The following is a 26,399-nucleotide window of genomic DNA, read 5'->3' on the forward strand; positions in this document are numbered from 1 at the left end:
AGCGTCTTGTGTTATTTCGTTCATTCTCATATTGATGGAAATGCACTGGCAATAATAAGCGCCAAATTGTGGTTCACTAATAAATGTTGAATGTGGTTATTGTTTTTGTCCCATATTTTGAAGTTGAACGTCAAAAGGGAAAGTGAAGATGGCCTGACTGACACTAAGGAATTTTGGCCAAGATTTTGTCGTGGGAAGTCATGCCATTTTTGGGCACGAACGCACGTGATCAGAGATTTGCTACATAGCAAGTCGGCATCCTGATCCACTTGTGATATATACCGACGTAACAATATGCAAACACGAGACGTTTCAGCGTAATTCATTTGAAAAAATCGCTCAATCAGCCTAATCCCATCTTTTCCAACGTAGTAAATCGGCTTCATCTTGGGTGACATATACCAACGTAACAATATGTCGACATAAGACCTCATTACATCTCAATTGATGAAAACTTGCACGTTACCAGCATTATCCCAGCTACTCTGATCTTATAAACTTAACTCGGTTCCCCGCCCTACCAGGTTTAGCTAGGGACTATTTATGTACCACATGGAACGCCGATTAAACTTTTCCCGCTTTTCCCAAAATATTCCTTTTATGTACCTGCCGATAAGCACATAAGGACTCGTCTTAAATATTCAACAACCAAAAATACTATCTCCGTAAAACACAACCAGACAAATGTATTGAGGCAAGGAAGCCCGAAACTGGAAAGTATCTGTCTCCGCTTTCTCATGTAGGTATGCAAAAGATACATGAAACCTTACACTTAAAATACGCCTAAATTTACACGTGGAATGCCTTCATCCTCGCACGACATCATTCGGTTCCGTTTGGAGAGGGGCTCGAGTACGAAGGGTGTCGCGGCCCCTCGGCCCTTCTCGTTGTCACAGAGCAGGCGCGCCAGACTGGCCTTGCGCACTTCCCGCAGCTGTTCTCCACTCAGGCTGCGCTCGTAGAAGAGCCGGTCGCCGTCCCGCAGCCGCCGGAACTGGTCGGCGATCACGCACTGGAAGGTGGGACCCACCCTGGCCGAGGGCGCACGACGCTCCAGCATGCCGCCCACCCAGAGGTCAATGTCGTCGGGGCTGGAGTAGATGGCACGAAGTTCCTCCAGCTGACGTCGCTCGAAGACAGTCTCCAGATCTGTCCAGCCGGCCACCGATTGTCCGGAGCAGAGCTGACGGACGGTGGTATAGGACGGCAGACCCAGGTCCCTGCCGCGCAGCACCTCCACGGCGGCCAGCTCGAGTGTCGGTGAATGTCTTACAGCAGGGGTACTAACGCTGGTGGTGGTAGTTCTCCTCAGAATGTCAAGGAAAGAACATGTAGATTGTGCCAACTCCTTCCTTTTATCCGGACTTTCTTTCTTTGGGCGCTGCCAAAACCTAAAAGCGGCAGCTGCGAACTCGACGCTCACGGTGGGATCGGCATCACTATCCTCCGGAGCGAGTATGATGGCCCTTGCGGCGTCGGCTCCCAATACGTGCGGCAGGTACTCTCTGTAGGTGATGTGCTGCCACTGAGCGATCACCACGCGGCGTGCCGTCTGGAACAGCCGCTCGTCCTCCCAGAGAGGGTGGTTACGACGCAGCACTTCCACAACGCGGTTGTGCTCCCGCAAAAGCAAACATTGGACGTCGTTCTGGCACGTCTTACGTGGTTCTTCGCGATCAAACAACACTCGCCCGCCGCGGATTCCCTTGTGATGAATCTTCTTCGTAACCATGAGCCTGAGGAGATCCTTCAGAGAAAGCTTTGGCACCAACATTCGGACAGGACCGGGAAGTCCCGGTAGACCTGGAGGACCTTGACCTCCTCTTGGTCCAGGTAGACCTCTCCGACCGCTCCACCCACGCGCCCCTGTGTCGCCCTTTACTCCACGAGGGCCGATAGGTCCCCGCGCACCAGGTGGACCCATCTCGCCCTTCTCGCCCGGCGCTCCTGGAGGCCCAGGATCACCTGGTCCTCCAGGCCGTCCAGGCCCTCCAGGTCTCCCAGGACCACCGTCCACCCCAGGGGCACCATCAGCTCCAGGGTCACCTTTAGGCCCAGGATCACCGGAGTCGCCCTTTTGTCCGGGACCGCCACCCGGTCCGTCTGGACCCCGAGGGCCCCGTTCTCCTTTAGGTCCCATGGGACCTTGATCTCCCTTGGAACCGGGATCACCACGGTCACCCTTTCCGGGCGGTCCCTTTGGACCAATGGGTCCACGTTCACCCTTTGGTCCCGCCGGACCCTGCCCACCCTTTTCTCCTCGATCGCCTTTTTGACCAGTAGGTCCTTGGTCGCCCTTTACTGAGGGGCCAGGCAGTCCAGTGTCGCCCTTCTGTCCATCAGGGCCGGTGGGGCCGACCTCTCCCTTAGCTCCTTGCTCACCTTTCGGGCCGGCTTCACCGCGATCCCCCTTGATTGAATTTCCCTGTGGACCGGTGTCGCCCTTAGGACCCAGAGGACCTCTCTCGCCTTTACCACCCTTTGGACCTCGTTCTCCTTTGGAACCAGGAGCACCACGCTCACCCTTTGAGGATTGTCCTTTTGGGCCCATGGGTCCACGGTCACCTTTTGGTCCATCGGGACCCGTCTCGCCCTTAACTCCCTGCTCGCCTTTCTGACCAATGGGTCCACGTTCACCCTTTGGTCCCGCCGGACCCTGCCCACCCTTTTCTCCTCGATCGCCTTTTTGACCAGTAGGTCCTTGGTCGCCCTTTACTGAGGGGCCAGGCAGTCCAGTGTCGCCCTTCTGTCCATCAGGGCCGGTGGGGCCGACCTCTCCCTTAGCTCCTTGCTCACCTTTCGGGCCAGCTTCACCGCGATCCCCCTTGATTGAATTTCCCTGTGGACCGGTGTCGCCCTTAGGACCCAGAGGACCTCTCTCGCCTTTACCACCCTTTGGACCTCGTTCTCCTTTGGAACCAGGAGCACCACGCTCACCCTTTGAGGATTGTCCTTTTGGGCCCATGGGTCCACGGTCACCTTTTGGTCCAGCGGGACCCGTCTCGCCCTTAACTCCCTGCTCGCCTTTCTGACCAATGGGTCCACGTTCACCCTTTGGTCCCGCCGGACCCTGCCCACCCTTTTCTCCTCGATCGCCTTTTTGACCAGTAGGTCCTTGGTCGCCCTTTACTGAGGGGCCAGGCAGTCCAATGTCGCCCTTCTGTCCATCAGGGCCGGTGGGGCCGACCTCTCCCTTAGCTCCTTGCTCACCTTTCGGGCCGGCTTCACCGCGATCCCCCTTGATTGAATTTCCCTGTGGACCGGTGTCGCCCTTAGGACCCAGAGGACCTCTCTCGCCTTTACCACCCTTTGGACCTCGTTCTCCTTTGGAACCAGGAGCACCACGCTCACCCTTTGAGGATTGTCCTTTTGGGCCCATGGGTCCACGGTCACCTTTTGGTCCAGCGGGACCCGTCTCGCCCTTAACTCCCTGCTCGCCTTTCTGACCAGGGGGTCCAGGTTCGCCTTTGACGGAGGGGCCAGGCGGGCCAGTGTCACCCTTCTGTCCATCAGGTCCGATGGGGCCGAGATCTCCCTTAGGCCCCCTGTCGCCACGTCCTCCTTTCTCTCCCGTGCTCCCTTTCTCTCCACGTGCACCCTGGCTACCTTTCCTGCCACGTGCACCCTTTTGACCTTTATAGTGATGGTGGTGGGTATGAGAATGGTGATGCTTGCCGCTATGCCTATCGATAGAGGAGTTACCCAAACTTGACAATTCTTCAGGGATGATTTCGAGGATATCATCTACCGACATTGTCGTATCTTCAGTAACACTGAATAGATCGGACGAATTAACGAGCATTTGTTCCAGGAGAGAGGAGTTCATGGTTTGCTGAGCTAGGGTCTCATTGAAGTCGATCATGGCATCAGTTGTGACTGTACTTCGACGCTGGCGGACTACGTTGGACTCTGGAACGTTAACGCTAGTGAAACCCTCGAATTCCACCACCTGGTCGAGAACATCCTGCTGCGGTTCGAGTTCATCCCTGAGCCGGCCCCCGCTCAGCGTCCTCAGTCGCCTGCCGGCCTCCTCTGAGCTGCCGTACAGCGTCTCCAGGTCCAGGTAGGAGGAGGCGGCAGACAGCGGCGCCGCCGGTCGCATCACACAGTCCAGCTCGGGCGCCGGCAGCGCGCGCACGAAGCTGACGCACCGGTGGGCCACGGTCAGCGGCAGGCAGGCCGGGTGTCTCTCGGAGCAGCAGTCCGGCTCCCTGCCGTCCGGGAGTCGGAACGGCACGATGCGCGCCAGGTCGCGACTCAGCGACTCGGACCAGGCGGCCGCCCAGCCGCTGAGCGGGCTGTCGGAGAGCGCGGCGGCCAGCGGGACAGCGGCCCGCTCCGGAGCGGGCAGCGGCGACCCGGCGGACGAGGAGGAGCGGGGGGAGAAGTAGAGGAGGTCCGCGTAGGTGGCGGCGCTGAGCCGTCCCAGGCCCGTCAGGGACCGGCCCACGTACGGCGCCTGTGGAGGAGAACGATGCTGTCACATGGAGGCTACTTCATACCTAGGTTGTCATGCCATTGAACAAATTTTCAACCATGAATGCCGCAACATTCTCACGACGCACACCGCAACAAATAAGGATATATTGCATTTTTGTGACGATTTATCACGTTTTATGCATACCTACCTATTTTCAGATTTTTGTTTACATCCATTCAACAACAATAATTTAATTCGTCTCACCTCTACATGATTGCACTCCCCGGTGAGGGTGCGTTCGGTGTTGTTCCGATCACACGTCTTGACGACAGCAGGGATACAGCCCGGCACGAGGATCTCTTCCAGCTTCTGATTGCTATCTGGTGATGTCAGTGACCTGGGGGATGTGGGGAACGGAAACTGAGGTTCGCTGACAAACGTGACAAAAAACAGACGTTCATGGTGGCCGCGTTAACATTGCATTTTACTATCTTAACATATTTTGAATATTGGATGGGTCAGCATGAACGAGTTCCAGAGTTCATGACATGACCGTCATGTCCAGACTGTTTTTTAAGTTCTATGCTAATGAAGTAATCAGGATCAAACAAGTAAAAACAAAACTAAAGGTAGTCTTCACTAGTGACTTCCATATTGATATTCGTGAAACCGTGCTATGCGTTGTGCAGTCATGCAGTCATTTTGCTTTACAGTCACATCGTACTTTTATTGTCCCAACTCACAGCGAGGTCTGGTTGCCGACGGCCTGGACGGTGTGGAGCCGCTGCAGGCCGATCCTGCCCACCTCCTGCTGGACGGCCGGGTCGCCGCCGGCGGCCGTCGTCAGCTCGGTCAGGTCGGCCTCCTCAGGGCCGGGCCGGCGCGCCGCCGCCGACAGACGCTCCTCCAGGTCGCTCAGTAGCGCTGAGGCGCTGGCCGACCGCCGGAGAGCCGCCTCGGCCGAGAAGGAGCCCGGAGGAGCCCGCAGCACCCACCGGCCGGACGGGGACAGGGGGCGCAGCGGAGAGGAGGGGTGGTGGACGGCCAGAGGGCGCTCCTCGTCTTCCAGCGATGGGGTGCTCTGGTTATGCATTGTGTTGTTTGTGCTGTTGGTTTTGTTGCTGCTCAGCGCAGTCAGAAGAGATGTGACGAGTAGCTGAAAGCGAATGCAGAGTATGTTAAGGAAATGTCAATGATATGATCTTAAGGTTTACTTGGTACTTGTGTCGTGAGACAAACAATGTCTACTCTAAGCATATTTTTTGCTTTGATGCGCAATTTTGTTTTTGTGTTTGGATAAAAAAAATGGAAATACATAATGTGTTTTTTGTTGTTGTTATAACTGCCAGTGAAATACAACACAATGCCATAATTAACAATTTCCTATGAGCTTCCCGAGGACGGCTTAGAGAGCTTGTTGAACCAGAGAAAAGTGTTTTCGGCTCGAGATGCAAAACGGCCATCTCAAATCCAAAACTGTTGCAAAACTTGAAATATTTGCTTCCCGATATCCTCTAATTCACATTATCTCTTCAAGCACTCCGCGAGTTGTTGGTATCTTTGTCATAAAAACAGTCTAAAAATTTGATCTTTGACCCCACCTGATGACCTTGTCTTTGACCCGCCGAAAAACTTCAACTACTTTACTGTGAAAATTTCAAATGCAACCATGTGCTTCGCACTACGTGACCCAAAAATCGAATTAGCTCATCATAAGTAGTCAGGAAGAAGTTTCAACCTTCTGATTGCAAGGCCATGGTCGAGCACTGATTTCACAAGAAAATAGTTCGTATGCATATACACCTACTTACCAACGCAGTGAGCGCCTTCATTCCGTCTCGTTCCCAGTTGGACGGACTCCTGAAGGTAACACCTTACCCCCACCGCCGATGGGTGGCCACTGGAGTCGCGGCCCGTCACAGAATCTGTCAGCCCATCTGTGCATCTTCGTCCCCTCGGGGACCAGCGGCGAGCGGTATCATCTCGTAGGCAAACGATATATCTATCTACTCCGCTAGTGAGGTAGGGTCTTCAGAGGTCACTGACCCTTTAGGGGAGATGTCACAATGACTGGAGAGTAGAACCTTTGGGGTGAAGTGTGATAGGGGTGTCACTCAACGTCATATTGTTCACGCTAAGTTTAAAAATAAAAGACACACAGACGGCTTTTTATCTTCAAGATTCTTCTCCGCCCTTTCTAAACCATTTGAGCTGGACAACTCTCACTAGCAATTTGGTTTGAAGTGGAGGGAATCCGGGATATTCCCATTGGGATGGATGCTAGCTCGGGTCGTTGGCCAGTCCCGAAACAGAGTTTTCCCCGGTTGTGCACCAACGGTGTCCTCGGGTGAATATATCGAACTTTATTTTATCATTCCACAGCTGAGGCCGTTCCATGACGTTGTCTTATTGGGCTAAAGGGATAGGACCTGGCAAAAAGAAATGCAAAAACTTGCAGCTTTGGTTTGAGCTCGTTAACCCGCGCCCCACTGGGGGGGGGGGCTATTTATAGCCCCCCCCCCTCCCGTTTTTCTGCAATAACTTCCAAACCGCTTGACGAATCGACGCCAAACTTTCAGTACCTTCGGCTGCATCAATTTGACACCTTGTGTCAAAATTTGAACTTCGTAGCTACCATAGGTCGGCCGGAAATGACGTCAGAGTGACGTCATGTTCGTCCGATTTCGACGCAAAACATTGAACCACGGCAATCGCTCCCAAGAGCTCAGTTTTTAAGCTAGATCCAATTTCTTTGCATGAAAGGACTCAGAATTGACCGCGCTATCAAACTGCAATCTCGGATTTTCAAAATTTTGAAAATTTTGAAAATTTTATATAATAATATTCAAAATTTATATTTTTATATTTTTTCAAAAAGTTTTGACTTTTCGAAAAACCGGAATATATGTGACAGAACGCATGATTATGACTAACTCTAGCAAGTTTTAGCTAAATATCTTCAAAAATGGCCAAGTTATACGCATTATTGCAAAAAAATTCACAATTATTAATTTTTCAAATCAATTTTTCAGTACGTATTTGGCATCGTACACCAATATGAATGGCACCATCGTGTTCCTGAGCTCAAACTGCATCCAATAGACACCTTTTTTTGTTGAAAAATTTCAACTTCAAAATTTGACCTTTTTTACCTGAAAGTGACCTGGCCTAAAGTAATTTCGACTCAAAATGACCTTGAATGACACAGACGACATCAAATTCGAAATCTATGGCCTAAATGGACCATAAAACATGTGTCACGTGACCGACCATGATATAATATTTTCGTGACCTGTGATGACCTGACCCTGACCTGAAAATCAAAGTACAAGTTTGGTACCGTCAAGGTATCTAGAGCATCTGTTCACGAGTGTGGAAACCAAAAATGAGCCTGATCTGACTTGTAAGACGGCGGCCAGAGCCCAAAATGTGAACAAGCCAAAGTGCTAATAATTTTTACTTTGACCTGACCTGTGACGTCATCGGTGACCTCGAGGTCAATGAAATTAGGTTTCGCTCGACAGTTTTTCCGGGGCTATCAGACGCCGTTTGAATTTTGATGATCGGCCCAGTAGTTTCGGACTTAGGAGGGGGGGGGGGGCTATGAATAGCCCCCCCCCCCAGTAGGGCGTGTTATACACAGACCCCAGTGGGGCGCGGGTTAAAACCGCATGACACATGTCAAAATAACAACTTTTTGAAGTCGTCGGGTGGAATAAAAAGGGGCTGTTGAAACATACCAGTCATATTTAGTTTTACGTAACACCACAATTTAAATATTGTAACATGTTTCTTTCAATCTTCAGTAAACGCATTTGGCCAGCGCCGGTTCTGAGAAGGATTTGTAAATGTGCTTGTTATGCAAGATGTTTTTTTACCATGCCACTTTTTACGTTTCTCCTTCACCGCACCATGTCGATAAATCAGTGCAAAAAAAGGCTGTGGCTAACCGAAGCCATCTAGTTGATTAGTGGATGAGAGCAGCGCTTATAATTGACGACTGCAACCGAGGATCAGCTTTCAAGCTTCTTATGCAGAGGTACCATGACCTGAATCTGTTTAAGACACCTGTGTACATATATGCTGCCGTATATGTCAAGATGTTTAAAACCCTCTTTTGCTCTGTTTTGACCCGCGAACGTTATGCTTCCAAGTACGCTGAGATTTGTATTCACTATCCAATTTTCCATGTACGTATTTGAACTGTGATAATCTTATGATAGTCGATAGCACGTCGATCTTGTTCAAGTTGCCTATCTTATTAAGGTGCTCAATCATCATTTAATTTTCAAAATATTGCGTTATTACTTCTTTATGTAGCTCAACAGGAAATACGACAATGGGGATAACTGGACGGGAAAATTGGAGCATCTTCCTCTAAACTGGAATAACGAGCGACGCAGTCCCATTCCGCGAATTCAGTTTACCGCGATAGCCCATGTCCTCTGGGTTAATCGGCGTGGGAAACCGTGTCTCTGTTTGTACTATATCAGATGAAAACGACATACACGCTGACGAGCATACATTGGGTGAAATTTTATAGCGCACTGTGGGTCATGGAATGTCCAGATCATAACTCCGAGAGGTGCTGGGAACATTCATATCAAAACCAGAAACGACGGTCACATCTGCAGGATTAGTTGTTGCTCCGATCATAAACAGAAATAAACTGCAACCATTTTGGTATTACAATAAGATTTTACTGTAACCTGTTACATGTTAACATTGTATTTTAGAAGCTTGTTTTAATTCAGCATCTAATGGAGAATATGTTCAAGGTAGAAGGGTTGCACTTCCTCGTCACTTTTTACTTTATCTAAGCATCATCCTACGTAGAAACGCAGTCTGCCATGCTTAGATGGGCCTCGCCGATCGCTTGGCTATAAAGTCGAATTTGAACATGAAAGTTATAACGTGAGTCATACGTGTCTTCTCTGACGTCCATCGCCACTGCCACAGAGCATAGCATTAGCCCCGATAAACGTTTTAGATGGGCCCGATAGTCCCAATGGTCATTACCTATCGATCTACCCACACCACTGCCATGAGAAGGAAGTGGATTAATCAGCTGAAAAACAACCACACCCTCCCTCGGGCGATCCTGACGCAAAGATTATGCGAGGTAAATGTTAGAAGAAACGGTGTGTCAGATAAGCGTCATCAAGCGTGGGTCTGTCAGATGGGTGTCAAATTGTCGGTAGATCGAATTGTCAGAGCACGTGACTCTGCTGTCTGAGTGTCAAGACATCGTCTGACTCAGAAGTGGTGGGTATGAAGTGGTGGGTGGGTACGAAAACGGGCTTGCCCACGGCTTGCCTTCAGACTCAGGGTCAGGTTTGTCCGGAATACCGCCGTCGTGCTCTATCACTGCACAGGCCATCTGTTTTTCATGGATTTAGGAAAGAAGCACGTGTCTAACTAAGTTCTAACCAACTAGAATCTAAACGGGTAAACAGCGGCTGAGCGGCATTCCTGCATCAGTGAGCTTTCATGTTTACTGCTGTCATCCCAAGCTCGGGCATGTTAACAATAAAAATACGCTAATGTCAAAGCTATCGAAAAGCCGATGACCTATAAATGCCAGGGATAAACAGTTGTAATGAGCTACTTCAAAGGATTATCCCCGTCTTGGAGCAAAGTAATGAACCATACTCACGCTGACCTATGTAAAACAAAAGTTTCTTATCTTAAATCTGATCTTTGTTTGCCTTGCCAGAGAGTAAAGCTTTGTAGTGTAATTTGGTATCGTTCGTCGATGAACAAGCTGACTATTTTCCCTTCTTTGCCTTTCGCCACTGATTACGAGCGAGCGAGCGCAGCGAGCGAAGTGAGTCTTTTCAATATAACGGAAAAATCTCAGTATGAGCGGCCCGGCCCGGCCCGGCCCGGCCTGTAACGCTTTTGAAAGGCTTATATCTCAGCAACCGCTGGACCGATTGGCCTGCGGTCTTTTTTGTTGGGTAGCCCCATCCCTTCTACCCCGTAATTGACTACTTTTGATACGTCTCAGTGACCGTCGTGGCACGTGCCACGTGAAAAGTCAAGGGTGTTCAAGCTGTTTTGCAAAAGTAGTGATTTTGAGAGGCTCATATCTCAGCAGCCGCTTGGGCGATTGACTTGCGGTAATTTTTGTAGGGTAGCAGCATCCCTTCTACCCAAAATAGGATACTCTCGATGTATGTGGATCACCCCCAGTGCACGTGCAAAATACAACAATAAGAGGTGCCAAATTTGTTCCCATTTCAGTAACTCGGTAATTACTGGGGCGATTTCGCTGAAACTTGGCATACAGGTAAGCACCCACCAGGCAATGCATTCCCATGTGTTGCGGTTAGGGTGCTACTGCACGTGCGCACGTGCAGGGGGCGTTTCCAGATCTCGAGAACGGCTGGGCCGATTGCGCTCAAATTTGGTACACGGTTGGGGACCAGTTAGTAGGGTGCCGTGCATAAGTCATTTTGGACCCCGTTTGCACGTGCGCACGTGCAGAATGCCGCTTCCAGATCTCAGGAACGGCTGGGCCGATTGCGTTCAAATTTGGCACACCGCTAGCGACCGGTTAGAAGGGTGCTTTGCACAAGCCCGTTGGAAGCACCCTCTCGCCCTTCGGCACGTGCAGGGCTCACTATCTCGCTCGCTCGTTCTTCGCCCAAAAGGCGTTTTACTGGTTTACATTCGTAATTTTTATGGAATTGCTTTTTAGTGGATATTTCTAAATTATAAGATACTGTTTTTAGCGAAATTTCAAACAGTAGGCATTTGGGTTCCATGGAGTCAATTTATCTACCACTCCTAACAGTGACATTCTAAAACATGGGAATTTATGGACTGATTAACGCATTTGCATTCTTTTTGTTCAAAGTATTGTTAAGTCACTCATACTATTGATGGTAGCTAATATCTAAAAACATTTCGCACTTTCAGCCGCGTAGTATCATGTAACCTACATAGCCTAATTCTCACGGATGGGATCGCGAATGCAATATGTTTCATATAAGAACGTCTTTAGCATTTCCATTGTGATAGAAAACCAGGAACTTGTTTTGCTGATACTTTTACCACTTTGTCCTGTTCGTAATATCTTGCAAACATTTATTGCCATCGTTCGATAACGGATTAAAAGCATCCTAACACATCATAAACCAATTACTCTCATTGGCATCTTACCGCAATGAAGACATTCTAAAATAGACATATCGTGTTGGTAACCTGCTTAGACAGCCCATTGCCTTGCTTGGCTACTGTTATACTTCACACTTCGAAGTAGATACAAATACCATGTCAGACGTGAGAAATATATTTTCTACCAGATTACATAGATGATCGGATACATGCCCCAAAACCGGCCTCGATGCTTGTCTATTATTTGGCCCAGATTGCAGCCAGTTCGTAATCCCGCGCCAAATGTGGGGCATTCGAGATGACGTTTCTCCACCCCTTCATTCGTAGTATACCAAGCTTTATCCAATGCGAGCCAGGCATCACGTCAGTAGCATTTTCCATTAGAATGTAGGCATGCAAAATGAGTGGAACGCTGGTGATATCATCGCGGTAAAATGGAACTTACTGTCGCAATGTCGCATATTATATGTAGTATGTGATCCTTTAATGAAGTGGATTAGTTGAAGTGCCTAAAGCGTACAATTATGTTACAAAGCTTAACGTCAGGATAGCAAATTAATGTGTTTTCATTGACTTTTATGTAAGGTGGGCGTCTTTGTTTTATCGATTGTTTCGACCCGTCATAAGTTAATGACGAGATTCTGTGTACTTTTGAGCGATGGTAGTAAACAAGGCAGTTGTAAGGTGATAAAGAACACAAAACAGAATGAATGCCGAGTCCCCAATTGTTACGTTTTCTCGAGCATCAAGTTGTACTGATCTCAGGCAGCTTTTGCCAAATTGTTAAGGAACTCAGATTTGTTTTTCAATAGAAAAACACAATTCTAAAGAATAGTGTTTTAACTGGGGCATTCCACGTCAAATCGAACAAAAATCGGCTGTTTTGCACCTTACCATCAGCGATTTCATTATAAATTTGTGAGCGAGTTCCTGTGTGGCCCCGGACATTACATTGATGTATGTTGCACATTCTGACCACAGGTCTTCTAAATATAGGGCATCAAATTTTTACAAAATGTTGCATCTTTATATTTTTGAACGACCATAACTTTGGTTGTACTTGTTTGATTTGAATGAACTAAACCTTACTGCTTAGGTAATTTCTTAAGCATTTGTTTAGAATTGCACCTACTTAAATACATGACCTTGAAATTTGCTTAACTCTGTTCTTAAGCACAAATATTGAAATAGCAAAAAACACGTCACCTTCGATTTGGCTCATTTTCATATATTTTATTGCCTACCATATTCTTAACAACCTGTGAAAAAATTAGAGTGGGCCATTCATAAGTTTTGAAGAAAATTGCACATATGCAAACGTATGTTAGCACGCGCAGTGGAGGGGGAGGAGCGAATTTCGCTCACCCCTCCTGTTTTTCGCCTATATCTCATAAGATTAATGCGAAATTAATTATGGCTACCTGTCAAGAATTGAATTGGACATCTCATCGTGCAAGCAATAAGAAAATCGGTTCACAACTGTTCTAGTAATAGCGGTGTAAAGTGAACATCCTGTCGCCGCAGCGACGCGGCGACTCGGCAGCCGGCGCCGACCGCTACGCGCCGCCTGAATTGTAGACTGTGCCGGGACGGAACGGAATGGTTCCGTCTTTACATCGCGCTCCCTACCGCTGATTACGTTTGATTCGCGTCAAATTTTGTGAGAAGACTAAGAAATGTACAGGCAATCTTATGGTGAAAGAATTTTGAAAATCGGTTGGTAAACAATTGAAATATGAACGTGTAAACACAAAATTGTGATTGCTGCGTTTCCCGCATCGGCCGAGCCCGCCTCAGCCGGCGACATGTTACTCTTAGCAGGCCTCTAACTGCCATATTTATTATTGGATTAACTAGAAATTCCCCATACATGCTAAAAAATGTATGTTCTTTCGTATAGTGAAGATCAAAAGACGTGAAGATATCGTTGCGTGATAATGTTTTCGCTGAATTTACTTCATGATGCATTTCCACACGGCTCAAAATTCACCGCAAAATACCGTTTGCCTGAGACACTTTTACTATGGAACGTGAATGCTTGACTACGATGACTATGCATTTCCATTGTCGCAGAGTTTGGGATATCACTAATCAGCAATCATTCATTTCAGAAAGTGTGCACAAGCAAGGATGTCTTGACTCTGTCTTTCAAGGTCACGCGCGGTTGCGTGATGTTGATGCATGAAAACGTCGTTTGCCGCGAAAGTTATGAATGGCCCACTCCAATTTTTTCACAGATGGTTAGGAACATTGTGACGGACATAATATGTAAAAATTACCCAAATCGAAGGTGACGTGTTTTTTGCTATTTAAATTTTTATGTTTTAATTCAAGGTCAAATGCATTTCAAGGTCACTTCAATTTAATTTTATAATTAAAAATCAAAGCCTTATCAATTGCCTATAAGACCCTGTTAATATCATTTTGATACAAGAAAATGAACCAGAGTTATAGCCATTTAAAAAATTGATGTGTGGCATTTTTCGCTATATTCGATGACCTATATCTCAGCGATACGTTATCAAATTTCGAAAATATTATACGATAACTCAGTTTTGAACCATGCCCAGTCTGCCTACAAATTTTCAGAAAAATCGAAGGGGATGACGGATTTCGGTGTTTGATTTGACGTGGAATGCCCCAACTATTGACAACAAACCTTCGGTTACCATCACTAGCACAGTGCATCTGCAATCTGCTCTTTTCTTATCCATTATAGTTATATAACGAACCTTAGAAGTATTCTTGCAAGGCTGTTGCACCTTATCCCGCATTATTATGGCTCGCTTTAAGTCCAAACTGCTACATGATCTATCACACGAAACACGTCTTGACATTATCGTTGTCGTATACCATTAAAAGTTACGTTATCTACATGGCACGTGCCTGTGTGGGTTAAGCTTGGGTTAGCCTAAGCATTAAATGATTTATAGATGACAGCTTATCTCGTTGTGATACTCAATGATCCAGGCATGGAGGCTGGCTGAAAACTAAGGCATGAAAACACGTCTTTATTGCTGTTTTTCGGAGCTATGTTTGCTATGCCCATTTTCAGGTTCAACCAATTTATCAATTGTGGAATCCGTGCTGATAAATATTAGATTTCATTATCATCCAGGAGGTTTGGTTCTCTTTTCGCTGTCTTTCCACTAACACCAATCACTCCCGGATAATCTTTGTCATTAAGTGCTTTGTTGTTGCCTACTTGATAAGGTGTTATTTGGTAGCCTTTGGGATCTAAGAACTTTGACAACCGTGACGAATTAACTTTCCATTATCAAGAAATGGATATAAATATCAGCACTGGCATTCCTTTGGCATTTTATGTGAAACGGAAACCAGCAGTCACCACTCAAAGTTGGTTCTTGGGTCACCTGACCATGGAACTTTTGTCTCAAGTCTTGAGTACATTAGTTCCCTTATTTTCCTCCTCATTTTTCAATACCAGCACCAGTCCGATTTTGTCTCTCGCCTGAATCCAATACCGAGGAAATGTTTTAGAGGTGCAGGAGACACCCAAAAAGCTTGGTTTCATCAGGTCGCTGCACTACGATTACCCACATAGATGCATCACATGAGAGCCGAGCGCAGATGAACTGTCAACTCTTCATGTCCCGAAATATCTGATCGAAACTCGCATACCATTCCTCCAGACTGCGTTAGTCTTCTCACCTTAATTCCCACCTGGCTCAACGGTAATCCTGATGAACGATAGCGTAATCAGGACAGCTATTAGCACTGGGCACTGCGTAGCTTCGCACAAACATACCAGACTGGATTTAGTACGGAGATGGGCTAGATGACTTATCAGTAGGTAAGGACATACATGTAAAAACTGATCGTCTCAGAAACTTGTCGAGTGGTGGAAAGTAGGTGATGCTTATTTTTTTTGTGAAGAAGAAGGGTGATACTGCACGTTTGTAGGCGGCAGAATATGTATGGAATATTATGTCAGCGTTATTCACCCAAATGGATTCCTTTAGAGACAAATGCTTTACAAGGTGCAAATTTATCCAAATACAAATACAGAATACTGATCATCTTTTAATTGTTTGCGCATTATGTCAATCATGTCTACCTACACATAATAACTGTAACGGCAATAAGTTCGATTTCTTCTTTGTGACCACAAGCTGCTTCTTTCCTATCTCAACATCGTATTACTTTCCGGCACTTTCTTTCGTGAGCCCCTTTTCACGCCCACGTGAGTAGCTTCCCGTGGATCTGTCAATCACGATATTTGTGTCAGCCACGTCACGCGCTGACGCGATCTGTCACCCTCAGCGGGCCCCGTCACCCGTCAGCCAGGCCTCCCAGAGCCGGAATTTGTGACGAAGGGATTATCAGAGACGACCGTGGGGAACGGGGAGGGGGGACACAGCGCAGCCCTGCAGTACACCCGGCAGATTTCTCCTCTCCGCCAGTCCGGCCCAAATCCGCATACGACAGGTTGGTGACATGAGACTCGCACTCGGCGGAGTTTTTGGAACGGGGCGAGGACTAAACCGGACTGAATCGACGTCTGACCTGACTTTGGCACAGCGAGAGAGAGGGCGCGGGAGTGGTGTTAAAATCGGGCGTCTCTGGCGTACCAGGGCAGTGCGGACTGAGCAGCACTGTGAGAAGATGTGGGATTGAATTGGTGTGCTTTGAGAAACCAGGATGGGACATCAGACGATTTTGGTGAGTGTTCCATTGTACCACATGTATTCCATCATTCATTGTCATTATTACGTATTGAGTGTAATCATACAATTTAACATGCTTCATTCTGAACAGCTTCAAATAATCTTAGTACCTATCCCTCGTTCAAGTTGGTTAACCTTCATGCGTTCTGAAGAAATTGTGTTGTTCGATTTATATTATTAGGAAAGTTGGCCTTTTCATCATGCAATATTCCCTTCAGATTTGGCTTACATAAATAAACTCAATAACGAGCCATAGGTTTTTGTTGGATTAAATTGAACAAGTCGACAACACGTCGACAAAAATCATCAAAAAAGCCTTTATAATGTGATGTCATAACACAGTATCCAACTGTTCTTGTGAGAATTGGCTCTTGCAAACATTTTTTATTTATTATTCATCCATCGACATCCATTTAAGCATTAATCGGCTGCGCCGCTGTAAAAACGACAAAAAAAAAAAACAGCGACAAAAACACACGGAAAATAGGTGGCACGTTGACAGCCCGGGCATTTAGTGTATCGAACTACCAGGGAATTATCGTCACATTGCATGCATAAAAGCTCAGCTCGCGTGCTGGGCATCACGCCAGCGCAGTCCACGAAGAAATAGTTGACAGTGCTAGCCTATCGCTAAGCTATAATACATTTTCGTTCTTGCTATCGTAACTCAAAAGAAATGAAACTCAATGCTCGATCGGCGGTGTATACCTATGATGTATCATATCTCCGTGGCACGTGTATTGGTTAATAGTAATTACACAAAATCATCAATTAACTACCAACGTAAGAGTACCCGGGAGCTTTTGCTCGACAGTTCAAATAGCTTATGCAAATTAATATGCATTGGAATGGCAGATTACATGATATATTGATAGATTGAAACCATAATTGATGATTATTTTTGGTAAAACACGAGATGGGTTAATTTGAGTGTAAAAACAAATGTGATGACAAAGCTTGCAGCTACATGGCCTCGCCTTTTATAACCAATAATATTTTTGTTATTTGTCATTTTGGTGCTTACTTCTCGTAGTTGTAGGCTCATATAATTCAAATCTACGTTTGTCACCTTACATGACTGTATCGTATTCCATTGTAACCGTTTTTTTTTTTGTGTGTTGTCAACTCAATTTATGTCCACCCAAATGTTTGGAACGTTAAGGATTAGACGCCAACTGTAGTACTAACATAACTATCACTCTATGCTCTTCCAACAATCACTATAATGTCAAAGAACAACGAGGAACTTGAGCGATTTTTAACGCTTTCCCGCTCTGCGTTTCAGTTCCTGCTGGCTGCTTCTGGCATCATCAGCGGTAGCTTCGCCCTCCTTCCGTTGAACCCCGCTCAATCAGCTCTGCGCCAGCACTCCTCGCCGCTGCGCCCCCTGTCCCCGTCCGGCCGGTGGGTGCTGCGGGCTCCTCCGGGCTCCTTCTCGGCCGAGGCGGCTCTCCGGCGGTCGGCCAGCGCCTCAGCGCTACTGAGCGAGCTGGAGGAGCATCTGTCGGCGGCGGCGCGCCGGCCCGGCCCCGAGGAGGCCGACCTGACCGAGCTGACGACGGCCGCCGGCGGCGACCCGGCCGTCCAGCAGGAGGTGGGCAGGATCGGCCTGCAGCGGCTCCACACCGTCCAGGCCGTCGGCAACCAGACATCGCTGTGAGTGGCGACACGGGGCTTCGGTGTGGTGGACTAAAAGTACGATACCATAGCATATTAAATAGACGGTAGGGGATTTATTGTTGGATTATTTCACAAACCATTCTCGAAATCGGTAGGCAAGACACTATCTAATTATTGTTAATTGTTCTGTTTTTAATCATTTGGATCGCTTTTCGCCTCTTTAGTGTGAAAATAATAAAATAGACACTCGACTCGCCTTTCAAGAAATCATTCACAGCCACCAATCTGATGATCGATAATGTCAACTGTCATCAAGTAGACGTTGCTGACGTCTCCATTTAGCCATGCCCATCAGTGATACTTAATCGCCTTTTCACATCCCTCAGGTCACTGACATCACCAGACAGCAGTCAGGAGCTGGGAGAGATCCTCGTGCCGGGCTGTACCCCTGCTGTCGTCAAGAAATGTGACCGGAACAACACCGAACGCACCCTCACCGGGGAGTGCAATAATGTAGAGGTGAGACGGACTGAGTCGTCGGCGTGAAATATAGGCACAAAACCTTAAATTAGGTACCAATAGAATAGATATAACATGACAAACGTATGTCTCGAAAATGCATATCTTTATTATTGATTTTGTCTAAATGTGTGTTGTGAAAGTACTTGTTCTAGTGATGGTTTCAAGTTCAAGTGATGGCTAGACCTTGGTTGTAAATCATAAACAGCAAATCGCACCAGTTGGCCTCCGCCTGACAGTTTCGTTCTCCTCCACAGTCCCCGTACGTGGGCCGGTCTCTGACGGGCCTGGGACGGCTCAGCGCCGCCACCTACGCGGACCTCCTCTACTTCTCCCCCCGCTCCTCCTCGTCCGAGGGGTCGCCGCTGCCCGCTCCGGAGCGGGCCGCTGTCCCGCTGGCCGCCGCGCTCTCCGACAGCCCGCTCAGCGGCTGGGCGGCCGCCTGGTCCGAGTCGCTGAGTCGCGACCTGGCGCGCATCGTGCCGTTCCGACTCCCGGACGGCAGGGAGCCGGACTGCTGCTCCGAGAGACACCCGGCCTGCCTGCCGCTGACCGTGGCCCACCGGTGCGTCAGCTTCGTGCGCGCGCTGCCGGCGCCCGAGCTGGACTGCGTGATGCGGCCGGCGGCGCCGCTGTCTGCCGCCTCCTCCTACCTGGACCTGGAGACGCTGTACGGCAGCTCAGAGGAGGCAGGCAGGCGACTGAGGACGCTGAGCGGGGGCCGGCTCAGGGATGAACTCGAACCGCAGCAGGATGTTCTCGACCAGATGGTTGAGTTTGAAGACGTTAATAGCGCCAACCTTACCGGCCTTTCCGAGATTGCTGTGATTCATCGTAACAAAAGATCGCTTGGCCTTTCGCGGCTTGATCTGAGGGTGTCCTCAACATCAGACCAGGCTGCTGGCAACCACCAACCCAGACAGTTGGACATTTCTTCTGGGAAGAGCTACAACTACAGAGCTCCTCCTAAAGACAACGAACAAAAGGTTCTCGTTCCACCACCCTCCCCAAAAGGCTACAAAGGTGAAAAGGGTGACAAGGGGATGCCGGGAATGAAAGGAGATAAGGGTATGCCTGGGAAGCCCGGAGAGCGTGGTGAGCCAGGGTATCGTGGTCCTCAAGGACCTCGAGGTCCCCCCGGTAAAGACGGCAAACCTGGATCGCCTGGTACGCCCGGCCAATCCATCATTGGACCTCCCGGTCTGAAAGGAGACAAGGGCCCTGCGGGACCTAGGGGATACACCGGGCCCCCCGGACCTCATGGACCGAAGGGAGAGTCTGGAAAGCCTGGCCAGTCCATTGTCGGCCCCATGGGTCCGGCTGGGCCTCCTGGTAAGTACGGCGCAAAGGGAGATCGAGGACCCGTAGGCCCCGTCGGTCCCAAAGGCCCCATCGGTCCTCCTGGTTATACGGGCAAGACGGGAGCCCCTGGAAAGCCTGGAGTTGCAGGACCACCGGGGAAGCCGGGATACGATGGAGGCCCAGGACCACAAGGCATCCCAGGAGAGCCAGGTGCCCCTGGCAAGGACGGCTACCCGGGGATCAAGGGAGAGCCTGGCCCGATGGGGCCACTGGGACTGCGCGGACCTCCTGGAATTCCCGGCAGGAACGGAAAGGACGGGCTGCGTGGTCCCAAGGGAGAAAGGGGCCCACCGGGGTGGATTGGCTACACCGGATTGCCTGGTCCCAGAGGGCTGCCGGGGCCTCCTGGAGTCCCGGGACCAGTTCGTCTCCTGGTCCCCAAGCTGACCTTCCGAAACTTGCTTTCCATGATGGTCAAGAAGACTTTCTTCAAAGTGAATCCGTGGGGTCGCGAGGCTCGTTCAATGAGATTCCAAGACAGCGAAAATCTACCTGGGCTACCTGAGATAAACGTTGATCATCTTCTTCTGCGCGAGCATAACCGTATAGTAGGAGTGTTGCGTCAGAACCACCCTCTGTGGGAGGACGAGCGGCTGTTCCAGACGGCGCGCCGCGTGGTGATCGCTCAGTGGCAGCACATCACCTACAGAGAGTACCTGCCGCACATACTGGGAGCCGACGCCGCAAGGGCCATCTCACTCGCTCCGGAGGATAGTGATGTCGATCCTACCGTGAGTGTCGAGTTCGCGGCGGCTGCTTTCCGCTTTTGGCAGCGTCCAAAGAAGGAACACCAGGAAAAGACACAGAAGGTTATGCGCACCACGCGCTCTTTTCTTGACATTCTGAGGAAAACTTCGACGCTGAAGGACTATGCCAGTTTTGTTTCTGGGCCATCGCCGACGCTAGAGCTGGCCTCCGTGGAGGTGCTGCGCGGCAGGGATCTGGGTCTGCCGTCCTATACGGCCATCCGTCAGCTCTGCTCCGGACAATCGGTGACTAGCTGGACAGATCTGGAGACCGCCTTCGAGCGACGTCAGCTGGAGGAACTTCGTGCCATCTACTCCAGCCCCGACGACATTGACCTCTGGGTGGGCGGGATGCTGGAGCGTCACGCACCCTCGGCCAAGGTGGGTCCCACCTTCCAGTGTGTGATCGCTGACCAGTTTCGGCGGCTGAGGGACGGCGACAGGCTCTTCTACGAGCGCAGCCTGAGCGGAGAACAGCTGCGGGAGGTCCGCAAGGCCAGCCTGGCGCGCCTGCTCTGTGACAACGAGAAGGGTCGAAGGGACGTAGCGCCCCTCGTGCTGGAGCCACTCTCCAAGCGGAACCAGATGATGTCGTGCGAGAGTGAAAACATTTCAAAGGTCAACCTGAGCGTATTTTAAGACGAACTAAAGTATGTCATTCTTGTGCGACAATTTTACGTTAGACGATTACTTTATAGCGGAAGCAGCTGAATGTGATATAATTTTATTAGTCGGTGAAATAATGACCGTAAGACACAATTTTGCCTGACGTTTTATCACGTCTCTGTTTGAGGTTAACAATTTACGTGACCAACACCATTTCGTTACCCTAAATTGTAATCATGTCGAAGTCGCCTGCAGGTAATTGCAGCCTGTGTTATTGTTTTGTTTTATTGTACAGGGTGGAAAGTAATTACGCGAACATGTATTTTCTTACAATTTCGCCCGTCAGTGGAGATTTTGTATGAGCGCGGGCTGTCATGGAACATGATTGGTCGTGTTTGTTGTCGCCTTATCTACCAAAAGTGACCTTACTTTGAAAAATGACTTGGAAGGTCTACAACACGTCTAGACTTCGAATGGTGCAGACGCCATACGCTGCACAAGACCACAATGTGCAAAGATCGCAATTTGGTGTTGCCAGGGCTAGCGTTTGTGATTATTTTGGCTGGATTGGTGCGGAAGGGACTCGGAACGGTCTCGGCACCAGCATTACTAAATTACACGTTTGGTTGAAGCATAATAAAACTTAGGAGGACTTAAAAAGCAAAGTCGTTGGCGGCAGTAAAACCTCGGCGAATTCAGGCGCCGAATGGGTGGTCACCATTTCCGCGACCAAACGACAACAGTCGATCCGAAAACAGGCGAAATGGTTTACTATGGCCGGGTACCCGATCTAAGATATCACGATTCATACATAAATCCGTGAAAATTCGAAAATCAAGCCGTACAAACAATCGAGATGGCCAAAATTCATGAATTAACAGCAGGATTGTCAATTTAAGTTTTCTAAAGACCGGCAAGCCTGAACAGATGAGGACAGGCAGCTGGCTTTGTGGTTGGGTGAGACATCTTCGAAGCTATTTCATCCGTCAAACCTGCAGAACAACGCGTTGGGGGATGCTGATGCGTCCGACGTCCCGCCCGTCCCAACCTTCAAACATCCGGCAAAGGAACACACATCAGCGTGTTATGAGCGCCCGGATGGTGTCAGAATTGCATGTAGTGACCAAAAAGGCAACCAAAAATAAAGTATACAACTAGTGGAACATCCTTCCAGACGAGTCTCTTTATCTAATCCACCAATGCACCAAAAGGGGCAAAATGATTGAGCGCACTTTTGTGCCCGACGCAAAGAAACTCTTCTTCATGATTGATAAAGTCCTTCCTCTCACGGCCAAAAAGACGCAAGACTGGTGCTTTGAGAACCTGTTCTTCTTCTGGGCATATAATGGTCAATCTGGGAATAGCCCAGACCTCAATTTGATCAAAAATATCCAGGCGACTCTTCAGGAGAGCGTCTAAGAGCTGCTAGTAGCCACCAACATCGATTGCCTCACCACAGCTCCAGGAGGCGTGGACTAAGCTTTGGCCAACAGTGCTTGACATGCTCATGTCAATTATGCCTGAACGCCTTTGTCAGTGTATCGCACATAAATAGGAATATATGGAAGGATGAAATTTTCATGTCACCGCCGCTTTTTCCATTGCTATAAGACGAAAAAGTATGTTCGCGTAATTACTTTCCACCCTGTATGTGCTGATACCTAAGTTTACTACACAGTTGTTACTTGTTATACACTCCGTAAGCGCTGTTCAAAGGCAATGCCAATGTCCCCTATTGTGTGCGTCGTATATATTTATATTATATTTATAATAAACATGTTTGCTTCTGATTGATTTTTTTACTAGCTGAACGATGCTGACAATAATGAGGTTGATAAGGCCACGAAAAGTATGCACGCGCATAGATGACTGACCTGGGGTTAAATATATGTTTTTTTTTATATAACCATAAACCAGCATTAGGTAAAAACTGAACATCCTTATTTACCAACGTTCTTAGTACTTCCGAAATCTAGTCGAGCATTAATGAAGATTTTTGGAAATAATTTTGCTAAATTATTTTGCTTCCTGCTGGTAAAGATTCATCTTTGACGAACGAGATTTGAAAAATGTTCATGAAAATGAAACCGTGAGAAAAACAACAGAGTGTCATTTAAATAAATCAACACTAAAAGTAAAACAAAATGTCAATGACGGTAAATTAAGTGAACTTCATGCAAAGCTGCGACGACCTTGGTGACAGTAAAATGTCACGGCTGGCTGTGCAAATGCACTGAGTCGCCACTGAGTGCTACTCATTGTAGACTCGCTAGCTGTTAACAACTGCGCAGGTTCTGCAGAGTAGCTATTGGATGCACGTCAAATGGCATTGGTGAACGCCTAATGGATCGGCTCGCCCTGACAACAGCGGAAGTGTCGAACATGGAAGCTGTTTGGAAATCGATTTTGACAGTCAATCAATCGGTCGGTATATGGTATATGTATGCCTTCCATACATATAACAAAGTTGATGATATGTAGAAATAGAGTATACTAATACTACTTTACTATATGCGATGCTCATGCTCATGCCAAGCCAAGCATCTCACGATGCTCCTTCATAGTTATTCAATGATGGTAATTGATTTCTGTCTTCGTGTTTTTCCCATTTCTTCGGGCGAAATTTTGATACCACGGCTCGATCTGAGAAGAGAAGAAAGCTATTCCTATGATATCTGCAGGCTGCAGACAGACTGATGGTTCGATGTGGATATTTAACTGGCGCTTGTAGTCTCAGGCAGGCTCATAGTGCAGCCGGCAATGCTGCGTCATGGGAGAAAGGTTCCATACACCCAAAATGATCCAGACAAATGGCATGTGTATAACTCAGACATGAAGACGTGACATGAAGCACAGTTTAGCCCCATCAGATACAGCTAATTAGCCCAGATACAGTTAATTACATCATGAATGAAACACACTGCACATGAGTGCACAGTGCAAGTGCTCGTGAATATGCTACTCGATATACATTATTTTGCAGTGATAGCACGCACTCATTGATTTTGTTGAACATACACAGAAGCGGTGAGTTGTGAGTGGCCACGTGTGGTGCGATGCCAGACGAAGGGCGATTGGTTATATTTCGGAGAGATAGAAACAACTCTCATATATGGTCAGTAACGGTAACGCTCTACCGCAAATAGGTGACAACAACCAATGTCTCAGCCCATTGCTGCCGTACGATACACGACGCTACACCTTTCTTATGCCTAGAACAATGTAGTTAAACCCTAGCTGCACCTAGGAGGCCTTCATGACACCAGTTTCATGACTATAAAGTGCTGTCTGTCGACTGCCCCGGTGACATGCCGTTTAGTGACAGCCCTGGCCCAGAGGTTCTCCAGTACGGCGATAGCGAGGCCGAGGACCACCCCCAGAGGAACCAGTGCGATGGAGGCCAGGGTGTTCCCCAAAGACATGGCCTTGGTGTCCGATGAGGACGTGCACATGTTCTCGATGCGGCTGAATCTCCTGCGCTTTAGATGCCCAATCAGGCCCATTTCAGACATCCTCAGAAGTTCGGCGTACATGAGTCTCCTCAGTGCTGGCTGACCCTTAGCGATCGCAAAGTAGTTGGGGGTGAGCTTTGCCGGTTGATCCAGAAGTGGCACGAGGGAACATGCGGCATCTCCTATCGTCAACTTCAGGTGTTTTATATCGAAAAAAGTCATCACCTTCGGTTGAATGGTTATCTGAAACAGCTGAGCGTTATCCAGTTCAATGACTCTATCATGAATGGAGCTCCTTCGGTAGAGCTCTCGCTCGTACTGGTCGCGGCTCATCTGCCAATCGTATAGCACACCGTGACCGGGTCGTATGGCCAGCTTCCAGTCTGGCTGCTCCGTGAACTCGCGAAGACTGCCGATCGGACGAGACACGGTGACCACGGCGAGATCCGAGATCAGGTTGGCCGTGAAGCTGCTTACGATGATGATGTTGATCATCCAGCTGATGATGGTCACGATCCTGGCTGATGATGAGGTTGGTACGATGGCCCAGCTCTGTCCAACTAGAGACATGTAGTTGTAGAACAGACAAGAGCCAAACGTCATCTCGGTCACAGTCTGGCTCCTTTCTCCATAGCCCTGATTGAAGTAAATGACGACTCGAAGTGCCACAGAGAGGACAAGCAGCACACCAAGCACTGCCCACCATACGTGGGCGTGTAGCGGCCTCAGTAACGATCCCGCCATCTGTGCAGCAGTTTGAGGAACATCTGCAGTCCCTCCAACAATGTGAAAGGCGTCGTAGTTCTCCTCGATCGGGACGTGGATGAAGTCAACAACAGCAGCGCGATCTGGACGGTCGAGGAGCCAGGTCAGCGCCACGTCGGCCCTGCCGTAAAACAGTTCGCCAACCATGCCAGTACAAGTGCTGTTGGGGTAGCAGCTGCCGAACCCCCATCCTTCCGGCTCCACCATTCGGTATTGAAGGTTCAGGTTCCCGGCAAGCAGTTTCCAGATGTCGTACAAGTACCCGCTGTAGGCGTAGCTGCCATTTGCGGTTTTCTCCATCGATACGTATGGAGGGTCGTGGAAGGCAACTACACGTAGCTCCCCGAATGACCCGCTGGAGAAAGATGTCTCTTCCGACCATGTCTTGCCCACTGAGAGTAGATTGCCTAGACGTTCCATGACTTCTCAAGCTGAACTCAGTTACGGCTGATGTCCAACAGACAAGTCCACCAGGCCGAGCAGCTACTTTGGTGTGTTAAGCAGTCCTCGGTACCACTCAGTGCTTGCACAGAGCCAACTATGTATGCGCAGGTGTGTCTCACTCTATGCCAAATGCTGCACTGTGCAACGTGCTTTAAGGACGTCGCTCAAGTGACAACCGATATAATCGAACCGTAGGAGGAGCCTGGTATTAAATGGCGCTCCATCCGACGGTCGGGTCTGCCCGAACGATGTTAACGGCTGTCAGATAGAGTGCGCCATTATATGTTCAAACATCGTTCAAATGTACATGCTTCTAAAAGGGAATATTCTCACAACAGTTTCCTCAAAAGGGAGCATTAGTGCTCTCGACATCACCTATAAACATATAGGCTGAAACCTAACAATGATTCTGTAGCAGAATGTTGAGATGGCCTCTCGGTCATGAAAGCCGACTTGAAATCCGACTCTGCTGGTAAAGTAAAGTTTTTAAGGGGGGTATCCACTATCCAGACATCAACGTAAGTATAACCAGGGCGATTGATGTTGATTCTAGGGTCTGAAATCCGCTCGTTTCCATAATTTGGCTGTAGAAATATGACAAGCGTTCGTTTGGTATCAAAGTTGTCGCTTATGAGACAACTTGTCAATTTTTCAT

At 48.5% G+C, this 26,399-nt stretch overlaps 4 protein-coding genes across 4 annotated transcripts; 1 reads left to right on the forward strand and 3 right to left on the reverse strand.

The window, feature by feature from the left end:
- Positions 1 to 757: 757 nt before the first annotated feature.
- LOC122393362 (collagen alpha-1(I) chain-like) lies at positions 758 to 4,455 on the reverse strand. The gene has a single exon (XM_043389304.1). It carries the CDS (start codon positions 4,100 to 4,102, stop codon positions 773 to 775), a length of 3,330 nt encoding a protein of 1,109 aa, XP_043245239.1. The 5' UTR covers positions 4,103 to 4,455; the 3' UTR covers positions 758 to 772.
- Positions 4,456 to 4,496: 41 nt separating this feature from the next.
- On the reverse strand, positions 4,497 to 5,554 carry LOC122393363. Its single transcript, XM_043389305.1, has 3 exons — positions 5,164 to 5,554; positions 4,685 to 4,817; positions 4,497 to 4,502 (listed from the first exon to the last, which is right to left on the reverse strand). The coding sequence occupies exons 1-3, from the start codon at positions 5,511 to 5,513 to the stop codon at positions 4,497 to 4,499; spliced, it is 489 nt and encodes a 162-aa protein (XP_043245240.1). The 5' UTR covers positions 5,514 to 5,554.
- A 10,650-nt stretch (positions 5,555 to 16,204) lies between these two features.
- Positions 16,205 to 21,369, forward strand: LOC122393364. The gene is made up of 4 exons (XM_043389307.1): positions 16,205 to 16,225; positions 17,516 to 17,733; positions 18,237 to 18,369; positions 18,627 to 21,369. Exons 1-4 carry the CDS (start codon positions 16,205 to 16,207, stop codon positions 21,114 to 21,116), a joined length of 2,862 nt encoding a protein of 953 aa, XP_043245242.1. The 3' UTR covers positions 21,117 to 21,369.
- Positions 21,370 to 24,337: 2,968 nt separating this feature from the next.
- On the reverse strand, positions 24,338 to 25,600 carry LOC122393365 (glutamate receptor 1-like). Its single transcript, XM_043389308.1, has one exon. The coding sequence runs from the start codon at positions 25,598 to 25,600 to the stop codon at positions 24,338 to 24,340; it is 1,263 nt and encodes a 420-aa protein (XP_043245243.1).
- Between the last annotated feature and the right edge of the window lie 799 nt (positions 25,601 to 26,399).

This window comes from Amphibalanus amphitrite, unplaced genomic scaffold (assembly GCF_019059575.1).
Source record: "Amphibalanus amphitrite isolate SeventyFive unplaced genomic scaffold, NRLGWU_Aamphi_draft 000532F_arrow, whole genome shotgun sequence".
NCBI classification, from domain to species: Eukaryota; Metazoa; Arthropoda; class Thecostraca; order Balanomorpha; family Balanidae; genus Amphibalanus; species Amphibalanus amphitrite.

Bases quoted from the DNA above. Each gene is read 5' to 3' on its own strand.
- LOC122393362 (XM_043389304.1), bottom strand. From the start codon at position 4,102: ATGCGACCGGCGGCGCCGCTGTCTGCCGCCTCCTCCTACCTGGACCTG.
- LOC122393363 (XM_043389305.1), bottom strand. From the start codon at position 5,513: ATGCATAACCAGAGCACCCCATCGCTGGAAGACGAGGAGCGCCCTCTG. The intron at 4,818-5,163 runs GTGAGTTGGGAC...CACATCCCCCAG, and splicing joins GTCGGCAACCAGACCTCGCT to GTCACTGACATCACCAGATA.
- LOC122393364 (XM_043389307.1), top strand. From the start codon at position 16,205: ATGGGACATCAGACGATTTTG. The intron at 17,734-18,236 runs GTCGGCGGCGGC...CACATCCCTCAG, and splicing joins AGCGAGCTGGAGGAGCATCT to GTCACTGACATCACCAGACA. The intron at 18,370-18,626 runs GTGAGACGGACT...TCTCCTCCACAG, and splicing joins GGGAGTGCAATAATGTAGAG to TCCCCGTACGTGGGCCGGTC.
- LOC122393365 (XM_043389308.1), bottom strand. From the start codon at position 25,600: ATGGAGAAAACCGCAAATGGCAGCTACGCCTACAGCGGGTACTTGTAC.